Source organism: Staurois parvus, unplaced genomic scaffold (assembly GCF_062004578.1).
Source record: "Staurois parvus isolate SC_StPar_1 unplaced genomic scaffold, SC_StPar_1.0 ptg003034l, whole genome shotgun sequence".
Classification (NCBI taxonomy): domain Eukaryota; kingdom Metazoa; phylum Chordata; class Amphibia; order Anura; family Ranidae; genus Staurois; species Staurois parvus.
The window spans coordinates 63849-78106 of NW_028320830.1; the positions used below are offsets into that span (position 1 = coordinate 63849).

The window sequence follows — 14258 nt, forward strand, 5'->3', positions numbered from 1 at the left end:
TTCCACTGGGAGTCATTACGGATACTTGACATCTGTTCATTGAGTATCAGAGTGGTCATACGGTCCTGCACCCCTGAAGGGAGACAGATGAACATTTCCAATTGTTCTGGTTGCCGACAAGAACAAATAGGAAGCCAACTTCTGCTGGTGAGCCAACAAGCCCCGTATGGGGCAATGGCGTAAGGCATACCGGCCTTCCCGGCATGTGGAGAGATGGAACAAGGTGTAAAGAAGGCTAAATACCCGAGATCAAAAGCGAATCAGTCTCTGGCATGACCACCATACATGGAAGACATTTCCAAGATGACCACAACCCTGAAAGCAACGATCACAATAAGCAGGGTTCATCTGGGCTATACGAGCTGGGACCCAATACCAATGAAACAGTACTTTGTATGCCACCTCCAACGTGGCTGTATTAAATGAACATTTAGTTCTAAATGAACAGGCCTGCTCCAGTCCTCCAGATCCACGACCGCCCCCAAATTGCACTCCAACTGAGCGACATATGATAGAGAAGTACACGTTGGGCGCCTATTCAAGGATGCATAGAGTAGGGAGATAAAACCTGGGGCCCCAGGACGTTGTTGATAAAGCTGCTCAAAGGCAGATTTCTGATTTGGAACGGCGGAAGTGTCATACAGGGAAGTCAGCCAATGCCGCAATTGAAGGTAATGAAAAAATTCCGCCTGAGGAACATCCCGTGATTCCAGGAGAGTTCCAGGTGGGGAAGGACCTAGAAGCCAGGAAGTGTCGCACCTGCAAATAACCAATGGCCACCCATCAAGAAAACACCCATGGTTGTACTAGTGGCGGGAAAAGAAGATTATTCGTAATTGGGAGCAAGGGTAGAAAGGGTGACATCAAACCACTGGAGTGACATATCAAATACCACACCTGCAGGCCACGGAGCAGAATTGGACTCAATGTCATCTGGCGTAGAGCAGGGGGAGCCATAAAAGTGTCAACATCGCAACGGGGGCACAGTTAGGTATTTCCATGAGAACCCAGAGAGGAACATCAGAGGAAGCATGCAACATGGATAGAGGGGCAATCTGGCTCGCCTCGTAATACTTGCCACATTAGGTACCCCAAGACCTTCCTGCAGTCTGTGGACAAAAAGCGTATTTATGGAGACTCTTGGGTCAGCCCAGATAAATTGCATAATCCGTGCCTGAATCAACAGGAGGAAATGAGGAGGAACCCAGCACTGGAAGAGTGCGGAAATAATAAAATAATTTAGGCAGGACAGTCATTTTCACCGAGTTGACCCGCCCAAACCAGGACAGGTGCAGAAATTGCCAAGAGTGCATAAGAGATGACACAGAGCAAAGCAATGGATAATAGTTTGCTGCAAACAAAAAGCCATAGGAGGGGGGTAAGGTGAATGTCCAAATATTCAAGTGAAGAGGAAGCCCATTTGTAAAGGAAGTGAGATTGTAGGCGCGAAACCAAATCCAAGGCCAAAGTGATATTGAGAGCGACAGTCTTATCCAGATTAGTACGGAAACCCGATATCAAGGAGAAACGCGCAAAAACCCGTTGTAGGTTCGGGAGCATTGTCAATGGATAAGTGAGAGTCAATATGGCATTGCCTGCAAAAAGATTCAACTTAAAGTCCTGTCCCGCGTAAGGGACACCTGATATATTCCAATCTGCCTAGAGCGCCAAAGACAAAGGCTCAAGCGCCAGGACGAAGAGCCGGGGACAGGGGGCATCCCTGTCTCGTTCCTCACCAAATGAGAAGGGGATCCAAGAAATACCCTGCATACATGACCAAAGCCGAAGGGGAAGAATACAAGGCTTGAATACAGGAAAGGATAGAATCCCCAAAGCCCCAGTGGGACAGCATGAACCACAGGTATTCCCAGGATAGGGAATCGAAAGCTTTGTAAATGTATAGAGACAGTAAAAATCCCAGAATTTTCCACTGTTGCAAAAGATGTATAAGGTGGACCACTTCACGAACATTATCACCCGCCTACCTCCCAGGGATGAAACCTACTTGGTCCATATGGACAAGACTATGCAAATATTTATTGATAAGAAGACTAAGAATCTTGCCCAATATCTTCAAATCCTCATTGAGAAGAGAAATGGGCCGAAAGGCTTGCGGTTCCTGCATGTCTTCCGTCGTCTTAGGAATCATTGAGATATGAGCCCTGAGTGCATCCAGAGAGGGCAAAGAGCCCCGTCGTAATTCACTGAAGTAACCAGCCAAAAAGGGCGCCAGCAGGGTTGCAAATTTCTTGTAATAGAGACCTGAAAAGCCGCCAGGACCCGGGGCCGCGGTGGAAAGTAAGGATTTGATAGCTTGAAGTACTTGTGATACAGTTATACCTGCATTAAGGGCTGCCTGTGCTGCTTTGGACAATATAGGGAGCTTTAAATCTTGAAAGGACGCTTCAGCCTGAGCTACAGGAAAGGGATCGGGTTTGGCGTACAGGTGCGAAAGGAAGTCCACGAAGCGAGAGATGATCTACTGGGGATTTGAGGTGCAAACCCTCACAGGGAGCCGCAACTGGATCGGTTTGTAGGGTTTTCTCACAGAATTGCGTTTAATAGCCAGCATCGGACCCGGTTTATTAGCACAAGTATAATATTTATGTTTGGTACCGCAAGGCCCGTTCAGCCTCCAAAGAAGCAAGTAAGTCCAATTCTGAAGCCAGGGCGTCGCCATGGATAGGTTTGACTTCCAGCGAGTATCTGCAGAGGCTAGAAGAAAGTGAAGATACAAAAGACGACGTTCCGGCTTCCAAGCTGCAGCCAGCTGTATAATGTGGCCCCGCACCATAGCTTTATGCGCCTCCCACAGGGGCACCGCCGAAGAAACTGATCCTGAGTTGTCTGTAAAATATGCTCATATGAAAGATTCAATTTGCTGGCTGGTGACCTGAGTAGTCAATAGAGACTCGTTAATGCGCCAGTGAAAAGGGCACTGTGCCAAACCCGAAAGTGCAAGAAGTAGGACCAGGGAATCATGGTCCAACTAGGTCGAGGAAGGAATAGATTTCTGCTTGACTAAAGGAAGCTGTTGCACCTGCATAAATATGTGATCGATTCTGCAAAAACTTACGTGGCTTTGAGTAGAATGTGAAGTCACGCTCAGTCGGCTGAAGTTCCATCTGAACGCCTGCGACTGCAGGAGAGAGAGCATGCGTTCCTCCTGCACCAAGTCGTAAGAAGGGGTCACCCCCCCAAACTAAGCGCCTGTCTACAGCAGAGTCCAGAATAACATTAGAATCCCCCAAGAAAAGAAGACCCTTGGAAGGTCAAGAAAGGATTGTGCAAAGATGTGAGAAAAATTTGTGTTGAAAGCGATTGGGGGCATAATAAGAGACAAAAGTGACCTCCTGATCCCATAGGGTTCCCTGCAAGAGTAAGTACCTGCCCATGGGGTCTGCTATAGTCTGAACACAGGTGAAAGGGGAGATTGTGTTTGAAGGCTATCAGAACACCCCGTCGTTTCTCAGGAGCCAAGGCTCTATAAAAAGTGGGATGAGGCGAAAGCTACCGTGGGGAGGACGACTGAACAAACGTGGTCTCCTGCAAGCATACCACGTCAATTTGTTGTGATGTGAGGTGATGAAAAACTTTGGACCACTTCTGAGGTGAGTTAAAGCCTCGTATATTTTGTGAATGTACTTTCAAAAGGGGTGAAGCCATGACGCGGTCGGTGTAATCCGCTCAGCAGAAAAGGCATTGGTCGGTCAACGATTAGAACTCCCAAGGATAGACGGTCCATAACGTCCCGAAACCCTGCAGGAAAAAAGTAAAAAAAAAAAAAACACAGAAAACTAGAAAAGAGGGCAAGAAAAGAACGGAAAAAAGAACCATAAAGAGCATGTACAATGGCATAACCATATCACATCTATGGTGAAATGCATCCTACACTCAATGGATACCAATTGGGGGTGGCTCTACCCCGAACACATGGCTGCAAATGGATATATCAATAACAAAGGCCTCCAGCGGGGAAAAATGGCATTAAACCTAAAACATGAAATGGTCACTAACATAACTGAGCCCCACAGCCATAGATAAAGGAGTCCCCAGGAGGTGGGACACACCCGTTGAAACCCTCCTGTAGGAAACCCTGCTAGGCATTGGGCCCAACCCCCTCCGGGGGGATAACCACAGGGCACAACGGAACCCAATCCACACAGCCCAGATGGTCCCCTACCCCAGCGAGGCTGTTATCATAGCACCAAAGGCCCACCCAAGCCAACCTCCCCCCTCAGGACACGAGGGGTCTAATCGGCCCGTTCCACCCACATTAGCCCGACCAACTTTGCCCAAAACCCATGGTACTCTTCAGTGGCAAAAAGACACAGACCTCAAGTCTAGGAGGAAACCCCCTCCCCAGAGACAGGCTCTCATAGCAATCGGCCGAGCAGAGCCCAACCATATCACAATAACAATTATGGAAAAATGTCCACTAGGCCAAATTCACAGTCCCCTCAAAAGGATTCAACGATAAAGCGCAGTAGAGGCAGTCCTGGACATAGAGTCAGCCCGGTGAGGAGCAGGTTGGACTGGGTTGCAGAGGGGTCTGAGGAAGGGCCCTCTTCTGGCTGAATGCCTTCTCCCAGAGGTGACCCAAATGAGGCAGGCCCACCAGAGATCCAGATGAATGCGCCGGGCTCTGCGCAGTGCCTCCCGGCAGGATGAGGTGTAGGGATTCCAGAAGAGATTGGGCCTCCTCCGGCATGGCAAAGGAGTGGCTTCGGTCTTGGAAGTCGAAGGTGAGCCAGAAAGGAAAGACCCATTCATATTTAAATATAAGGTTTTCCAGGACCGAGGTGAAGGGCTTAAGCTGGCGGTGCTTCTGAAGCGTGATCTGGGAAAGATCCGAGAAGAGCTGGTGGCGATGCCCCTGGAAACTGAGGTCTGGGCTACTCCTGGCCGCCAAGAGAATGGATTCCTTAGTGCAATAACATGTAAATTTGATAATGTCTCTTGGGGGGCCCCTCTGACCACCTGGGACTCAATGCTCGGTGTATGCAAACAAACTCGAGACAGTCAATGGGAATGGTGGGAGCCAGCTCCTGGAACAGAGCGTTAGCGGTTGAAGTGAGATCTGTAACAGTTTATGGGATACCCCACAGGCGTAAGTTGCCACGGCGGGAACGGTTCTCAAAATCTTCAAGCCGGAGCAGCATGTCCGACAAATTCTTTCTTAAGGTTGCACAGGTCCTGCTCATGATTTTCAATGACCGTGACCGCAGCATCCATTTTATCCTCAAGATCGTTTGTAAGATTGCCCAGCTCCCTAATTTCTTTGGAGAGATGCTCTGAAAGCCTAGAAGTAGCAGAAGATAATTCTGTCTGCAACATGGATTTAAAGCGACCCAGGAGCTCAGCATCCCGAAGAGCCAATGCAGGGGGGGCTGCAGAGGAGCATCTGGCGCAGTGTCAGTATCAAAGGAAAGATCCGGTTCACCCGTAGGAAGCAGCAGTAGCGGGTCCAAAATCGAGGCCAGGGCTTCAGGAGAGACCAATGTGTAGTCCGCAAGCTCTGGAGGAGGCATTGGCGGCCCCTGTTTTTTCCCCATCAGGATGGGTGAGTGGCAGCGATCCGGGGGGTGAGGGGGGGGGCAGTGGGTGAGTATCTTACCCCCCTGGGAGCAAACAGAACGGACAATGTGTCTTGTGGGTGAGGAGCACACCTACTGTGTGGCCATTTTGGGTCGCTGCTCACAAGGGCCCACCATCACGGCCCTTTTGTATCCAGAAGGTGCTGTGGCCCAAACCCTAACAGAGATGCAGTTAATTGGCTGCATGAGAGGCATTTTCCCGATGCCATCCCTGCTATCCCAACCCAAATGACACCCGAAAAAAGATGTGTCTGTAACAGACATGAAATTAGGCGTGACACCCGCTTTTTTTTGTCCCTCCTGTCCTGGCCAACCTGGTATCTGCCTCAAGGACTGCTTCCGTCACTACCACATACTAGTGGAGTATTAGTATAGGGTACAGCACGGCACAGTTCAGGGCACATTTTTACACAGTCTCGAAAGATGTTAGGTAGTCAATAAACTGGTATTTGCAGAGACCCTACAGTCTGTTTTAAAAAGTTAAAGTTTTTTTAAGAAAAAAAAAAGTACAAATTCCCCCAAAATTTAAAAATTTTAAAAAACCAAATATAGTTATAGTTTTTTTTTGTTGTTGTTACTGTTCTGCTGTTACAATTTTACTGTTTTATTGTTAACGATTGCTGTTTTCTTTGCAGGAATGTCCTTCAGCTGCAGCAGCGACTTGTTTATTCTGACAGCAACAGGGTCTTGTTCTCAGAATATACATAAGTAGGTGCGTGCAGTGCTGCCAGATGTTATTTTTCATCTTCAGTTAAAAAAACAGCATGTAGGCCAAAGCATGGGGGCCAGAGGTGGCCAGTGGGTGGATGCTTCGGCATATATTTTATGATTTTCTTTTTGTCACATTTCATGTGTGCCCACCATTAGAGATGGGTGGATGCAGGGCAGTATATTCTAAAAGTGAGCATACCACACACTTTTTCTGCCAGAGATTTCTTCTCTTTTTTTCATTCAGCCTACAGGCTGCATACAAAAAATAAAGAACATAGCATGTACACCCAACAAATACCAGCGATGTACTGGTACATCATTGGACTTTGAGTGGTTATAGCAGTATGATGCCTTCACCCGTATCATTTTTTTTCAGTTGGTGATCGGCTTTCACGTAAAAGCAATCCTAGTGGCTAATTAGCTTTTACAAGCAGTGGTAGAGGATGCCATTCCCCCCCCCCCCCCCCGTCTTCCACAGCCTTCTCAGGCAGTCCCGTGCAACCGGGAGAACCAGAGAATGCAGCTGGTGTTTCTGCCAGCTAGTCATAGTGCTGATTTGAGACTGGAATGGTGCCAATCATCTCTATAGTCTAAGAAATTGGAAGCTATGAGCATTTCATCCCTTCAATTTCACAGGATATAAACAGCGCAATTTGTAAATTGGGAAAGCATCTGATCACACCGATCTTGGTGAGATTAGGTAATGTAAGGGCAGAGGAGATATTTAGAGTCTCATAAACCTCAGATTTCTCAAAAAAGAATATATGACAATGCTCATTGAAGTTATAGGGGGTATTTGCATTCCCCGTGATAGCATTAAAAGTGATGAAATAAAAATTGAAAAGGACAGTGTAAAAATAATTAAAGAAGTCAAAATAACAAAAAAAAAAAGGAACCCTCGCCCCCCCCCCCCCCCCCCGCACGCAACTGCGTGTGAGACCATTGACCCTGTGCCAGTATATAAACAGCGGTTGCACCGTACACGTGAGTTATCGCCGTGAACGTCAGACCAAGGGCAGTAATTCTAGCAGTAGACCTCCTCTGTAAATCTAAAATGGTAGCTTGTAGAGGCTTTTAAAGCGTTGCTTATGGATAATAAAAATGTATGCAGTTTGTCGCCATTGCACGGGGCATGCGCAGTTCTAAAGCAGGTCATGTTTGGTATCTATTTACTCAGCATACCCTCATCTTTTATATACTATAAAAAAATTGGCCAATATATTGTGTTTTTGTGCATTAAAAGTAAAACAAATTATTTTTTGCATTTGCATTTGAAAAATCGCTGCGCATGTACTATGGGTCATAAAAAATTGCAGAACCCACCATTTTATTCACTAGGGTGTCTGCTTTAAAAAAGTATATATAATGTTTGGGGGTTCAAAGTAATTTCCTAGCAAAAAATACTGATTTTTTTTTTCCATGTGAACAAAAAGTGTCAGAAAAGGCTTGGTCAGAAGAGTGAGTGATGTATGGCATACATTTCTAATGCTGGGCATAACATGCCCCCACCCCCCAAAATGACCCCTTTTTGGGAAGTAGACACCCCAAACTATTTGCAGAGAGGCATGTAGAGTCAATAGAAGAATTTATTTTTTTTTGGAAAATGACAGTTTTTTTTTCTTTTTTCACAAAATTGTCACTTAAATTATTATTATACAGGATTTATATAGCGCCAACAGTTTGCGCAGCGCTTTACAATACAAGGGAGACAGTACAATTACAATACATTTCGGTACAGAAGGAATAGGAGGGCCCTGCTCGTAGAGTTTACAATCTAAAGGAAGAGGGAGGTGATACAAAAGGTGATAGCTGCGGGGGATGATCTGGCGGAGGTTATTCAAGTAATGTTCTTAGGTGGAGGTAGGGTAGGCTTCCCTGAAGAAGTGAGTTTTCAAAGATCGCCTAAAGGCAGACAGGGTGGGGGTTGACCGGACATGCTGTGGTAGGGAGTTCCAGAAGATGGGAGAGGCTCTGGAGAAGTCCTGGAGGCGAGCGTCAGAGGAGGTGATGAAGGAGCTAGAGAGGAGGATATCGTGGGAGGAGCGGAGTGGGCGATTTGGGCGGTATCTGTGGATGGGGTTGGTGATGTAGCTAGGGGCAGGGTTGTGGATGGCTTTGTAAGCTGTGGTTAGTATTTTGAATTTTATACGTTGGGTTAGTGGAAGCCAGTGGAGGGATTGGCAGAGAGGGGCAGCAGTCGTTGATCGGTTGGTAAGGTGTACGAGTCTAGCAGCAGCATTCATAATAGACTGAAGGGGGGGTAGCCTGTGTAACGGTAGACCAGTGAGGAGGGAGTTGCAGCAATCGAGGCGGGATATCACTAAGGCGTGGATAAGTTGTTTTGTGGTGTCATTGGTCAGGAAGGGGCGGATTTTGGAAATGTTCTGGAGGTTGAGGCGGCAGGATTTAGCCAGTGAGTGGATGTGGAGCCCAAAGGAGAGCTCAGAGTCTAGGATTACGCCTAGCACCCTGGCATGAGGGAAAGGACCAATGGTTGTGCTGTTGATCTTAATGGTAAAGTCGTGAGTGGGGGATTGGGGAGGAGGAAATATTATAAGCTCAGTTTCTGAAAGACTGAGTTTAAGGTAGTGATGCGACATCCATTCTGATATGTCGCTTAGTAGATTTGTGATACATGAGGAGATTGAGGGGGTTAGCTGGGGAGTGGAGAGATAGATCTGGGTGTCATCAGCATAGAGGTGGTATTGGAAGCCATGGGAGGTTATCAGTTGGCCCAGGGAGGAGGTATACAGAGAGAAAAGGAAGGGCCCGAGAACAGAACTTTGGGTACCCCAACAGAAAAAGGAAGCGGAGTGGAGGAGGAGTTGTATGTGACACTGAAAGTGCGCTGAGAAAGGTAAGAACCAGACGAGAGCAGAGTTACGGAAGCCAATGGAGTGGAGTTTACTGAGGATGAGCGGGTGGTCGACTGTGTCAAAGGCAGCGGAAAGGTCAAGGAGTATGAGTATGGAGTAATGGCCGTTGGTTTTAGCAGTTAGTAGGTCATTAGTGAGTTTTAGTAGGGCAATTTCTGTGGAATGTTGTGGGCGGAAGCCAGACTGTTGGGGGGGTTGTTGTCGGTGAGGTAGCAGTTCATACGGTTGTGAACAAGGCGCTCGAGAAGCTTGGAGGCAAACGGGAGCAGGGAGATGGGTCTTAAGTTATTCAAACAGGTGGGGTCCAGCGAGGGTTTTTTGAGGATGGGGGTAACCAGTGTATGTTTGAGTGGGGAGGGAAAGGTGCCCATGGAGAGAGTGAGGTTGAAGATGTGGGTTAGAGAGTTTAGGATAGAGCAGGAATGAAGCTGCAACAATCGTGATGGGACAGGATCCAGGGGACAGGTGGTGAAATGGGCCTTGGAAAGGAGTTCGGTAACTTCCTTGGTGGTAACAGGGTCGAAGGAGGAGAGTGTAGAGTTTGGTGTTGGGCCTGGTATGTTGGTTAGAGGAGGAAGCTTGACACTGGAGATCTCATCACGAATTGTGTTGATCTTCTTCTTGAAGTGACTAGCAATCTCGTGTGCAGTAAGTAAGTTGGTGGGTGGAGGCAGTGGGGGGTGGAGTAAAGAATTAAGGGTAGAGAAGAGTTGACGAGGATTGGATGAAAGGGTCTTAATGAGTGTTATAGTAGGTTTGCTTAGTAGCGTGGAGGCTGGAGTTGTATTTGAGAAAAGCAGATTTGTAGAGGGTAAAGTTTTCCAGGGAATTATTTTTACGCCATGCTCGCTCAAGAGTGCGACTGCATCTCTTGAGACTTCTGATGTCATCTGTTTGCCAGGGTTGTGACAGGCGAGGCCGGGTTCTGCGTGTAGAAAGAGGAGCAAGGGTGTCCCAGGAGGATGATAGATAGTTGTTGTAGGCAGAAGTGGCCAGCTCTGGGCAGGATTGCTCACACATGCCATGGGTATATGTGGAATTACTCCCCAAAATACATTCTACTACTTCTCCCGAGTATGGAGATACCACATGTGAGAGACTTTTTGGCAGTCTAGCCAAGTACAGAACCCCAAAATCCAATAAGCACCTTCAGGCTTTTAAAGGGCTTTATTTCCTCATTACACTGCCTGACTATCGATCACAGAGGCCCTGAAATGCCAGGATAGCACCAAACCCCCCCCAAATTACCCTTTTTGGGAAAGTAGACACCCCAAGGAATTTGAGAAGAAACATGGTGAGTATTTTGCAGATCTTGCTTGTTGCCACATGTTTTTGGAAAATGAAGAAAGTAAACAAAAACATTTTTTCTTTTCTTTACATTTCAAAACCTTAGGAGAAAAAAATAGATTTGCAAAATACTCACCATGCCTCTTTAAATTCCTTGGGTGTCTACTTTCCAAAAAGGGGTCATTTCGGGGGGGGGGGGGAGGACTTGGTGCTATCCTGGCATTTCAGGTCCTCCAAAACTGTGATAAATAGTGAGGAAGTGAAATGAGCAAGTTACGCACCTTCAGGCTTTCAAAGTGGTCATTGAATTTCAGGCTCCTGTATGTGGCTAGGCTCCCACAAAGTCACACACATGTGGTATCCCTATACTCGGTAGAAGTATCAGAATGTATTTTGAGGTGTAATTCCACATATAATCATGACTTGTGTGAGAAATATATCATTTAAGTGACAACTTTGTGTTAAAAAAAAATGCTTTTATTATTTTCCAAAAACTCATTTTCGAAAAAAAAAAAATCTTCCAATATGCCTATTCAATATGCCTCTCAGCAGATAGCTTAGAGCGTCTACTTTACGAAAAGGGGTCATTTGGGGGTGTCTGTACTGTCCTGGCATTTTAACACCTCAAGAAATGTGATAGGTAGTCAAAGTAAAAGCTGTGTAAATTCCATTACCTATACCATAGTATGTAGATGCTATAACTTTCACACAAAGCAATCAATATACACTTATTGGGATTATTTTTACCAAAAACATGCAGCAGAATACATTTTGGTCTAAATGTATAACTAACTTTGAGTTAACTATATATTTTTTATAGCCGAAAGTAAAAAATATCGTTTTTCTTCAAAATTTTCTGTCTTTTTTTGTTTATAGCGCCAAAAATAAAAAGCACACAGGTGATCAAACATCACCGAAATAACCCTATATTTGTGTGAAAAGGGACATAAATTTCATTCATGTACAGTATTGCATGACCGTGCAATTGTCAGTTAACTACCTGCCGACCGCAGATAGCCGAATGACGGCTGCACTGCGGCCGGCCAGTTCTGAGTGGACGTCATATGACGTCCTCCCAGAACGCGCTCTCCTGCGCTCCCCAGGGGGCGTGCACCCGGCGATCTCCGTGATCGCTGTGTCCTACGGACACAGCTGATCACGTAATGTGGTAAAAGGCCAATCACAGCGGCCTTTTACCACCTGATCAGCGGTGTCCAATGACACGCTGATCAGAGGGAAATGCAAGTGCCGGTTCTCGGCTGCACTTTCCTCACGCTGTCAGATCGTGAGGAAAGTACTGCCGAGAACCGGCAGTTGTCAGAGCAGGGATCGGCACCGATCATCAGGGCACTGATGATCAGTGCCCTGATGATCGGTGCCCAGCAGTGCCACCCGCAATTTCCGCCCACCTGTGCCCAGCAGTGCGCCCACTAGCTCCGCCCACCTGTGCCCAGCAGTGCACCCACCTGTGCCCAGCAGTGCACCCACCTGTGCCACTCTCCAGTGCCATCTACCTGTGTCCAGAAGTGCCACCTACCTGTGCACAGCAGTGCCACCCACCTGTGCCCACCAGTGCCACCCACCTGTGCCCACCCACCAGTGCTGCCCACCAGTGCCACCCACCAGTGCAGCCCAGCAGTGCTGCCAGTCAGTGCCACCAGTCAGTGCCCAGGGGTTGTGCCAGTCAGTGCCGCCAGTCAGTGCCCAGCAGTGATGCCAGTCAGTGCCGTCTATCAGTACCCATCATCAGTGTCACCTATCAGTGCTGCATATTAGTGCCGCCTATCCGTGACACCTCATTAGTACTGCCTATCAGTGCCCTTTAGTGCTGCCTATCAGTGCCCATCAGTGCCGCCTATCAGTGCCCATCAGTGCTGCCTCATCAACGCACATCAGTGAAGGAGAAAAAATGCCTGTTTGAAAAATTTTATAACAGAAAGAAAGAAACTTTTTTTTTTTTTTTCAAATTTTTTGCACTTTTTTTATTTATAGCGCAAAAAGTAAAGCGCCCAGTGGCAATTAAATACCACCAAAAGAAAGCTCTATTTGTGAGAAAAAAATGATCAAAATTTCATATGGGTACAATGTTGCATGACCGCGCAATTGTCAATCAAAGTGCGGCAGCGCTGAAAGCTGAAAATTGGCCTGGTAAATAAGGGGGTATAAGTGCCTGGTAGGCAAGTGGTTAAACTAGTGCAGCGCTGTATAGCAAAAAATGGCGTAAATTGCAGTATCTATGCCAGTTTGTAGACGCTATAACTTTCACACAAAGAAATCAATATACACTTATTGGGATATTTTTTTTTACCAAAAACATGTAGCAGATTACAGTTTGGCCTAAATTTATGACTAACTTTGAGTTTGCTATATATTGTTTATAGCCGAAAGTAAAAAAATATTGTTTTTCAAATTTGTCTTTTTTAAAAGCGCAAAAAATAAAAAAGTGCACAGGTGATCAAATACCACCGAAAGGAAGCTCTATTTGTGTGAAAAAAAAGGACGTACATTGCGTTTGAGTACAGCATTGCATGATCACGCAATTACCAGTTGAAATAGTGCAGCGCAAAATAGCAATAAAAAAGGCCTGGTCAGGAAGGGGGGTAAATCCTCAGGGGGCAAGTGGTTAATATGTACAGTCTGGAGGAAGTGAAATGGGAGACATGATTAAAATCTTTAAGTACATCAAGGGGGTCAATAAGATTCAGGAGGGCAGAGTTTTTAATATAAAGCCAAGATCACGAACATGAGGACACGACTAAAAACTAGTAGGAGGAAAGTTCAGAGGAACTAATCTTAGAAAGTATTATTTTACCAATGCTAATTGATGCTTGGAATACACTTCCAGCATAAGTAATGAGTCAGTCAACAGTAAATGGATTCAAACATGCTTGGTACAAACATAGATCTATACTTAGACAGAAAAAGTTAACCAAAACAAAACCAATAAATACAAAAACATGAATACATTTTAAAAAAAGGCAAACTCCACAGATCACTGGGTCTATTTTCTGCTGTCACGTTCTATGTTTCATTGTTTCTTTTGGTGAAGAATAGCACATTTTTGGCCCCACATACTTCAAAAGGAGTGCATGAAAATCATATGAAATTTACATATACATGTGTTTATGATGGGTTTTTGTCATGGCTTTGTTTTTAACGCCTTATCCTCATTTAACACACAGAACATGAAAACACAAATACACACTACGGAAATGCACTGAAACACAAGTGATTATGTAAGAGCACTAGTGTGAACCTTACAATACAAAACATAACTTGCCAAATTACAGTAATTATTAAGAGAAGCATCCTAGAAACAGTATTGGCAGGATATTTTAATCAGAAGCTCAAACACAAATAATACAATTAAGTTGTTTGCTAAAACCTTTGTATGTCACTAAGAAAAGTTAAAAGAAAAATTAGATTTCTACTTACTGAACCCTGCTGAACATTATGTTCTGGTTTAGAAGAAAACATTGAAAGGTCTCCATTTAGAATAACATCAGCCAAAGAGTTAACCAATGGGGCACAATGTATTGTCAAAAAGACCTAGATGAATTAGAAACACACAAAAAGGTACAATTTGAAATAGGTTTAATTTTACATGCTAAGAAAATACACTTTGCGCAGTTATAATTAAAAGAATACCCAAAACTGATCTTTGTATATACATAAACAAAACTATACCTTTTTCTATGAAAAGGTAATTAATTTCTGCCAAAGAGAAAGAATCTAGGAGAATGCTGTCAACACTTGGCTGCAGAGGAAGGAAAAAGCATGCTTTAAA

General features: G+C 45.4%; 1 protein-coding gene across 1 annotated transcript in view; it reads right to left on the reverse strand.

Moving 5' to 3' along the window:
- LOC149428690 (protein CLEC16A-like) overlaps positions 1-14258 on the reverse strand; it is a gene marked incomplete at its 5' end in the record, with an annotated part of 144702 nt that overhangs the window by 59458 nt on the left and 70986 nt on the right. Inside the window, one exon of the mRNA XM_089667112.1 lies at positions 13907-14020. Coding sequence (XP_089523238.1) covers positions 13907-14020 — 114 coding nt within the window. The remainder of the gene's footprint in view (positions 1-13906; positions 14021-14258) is intronic.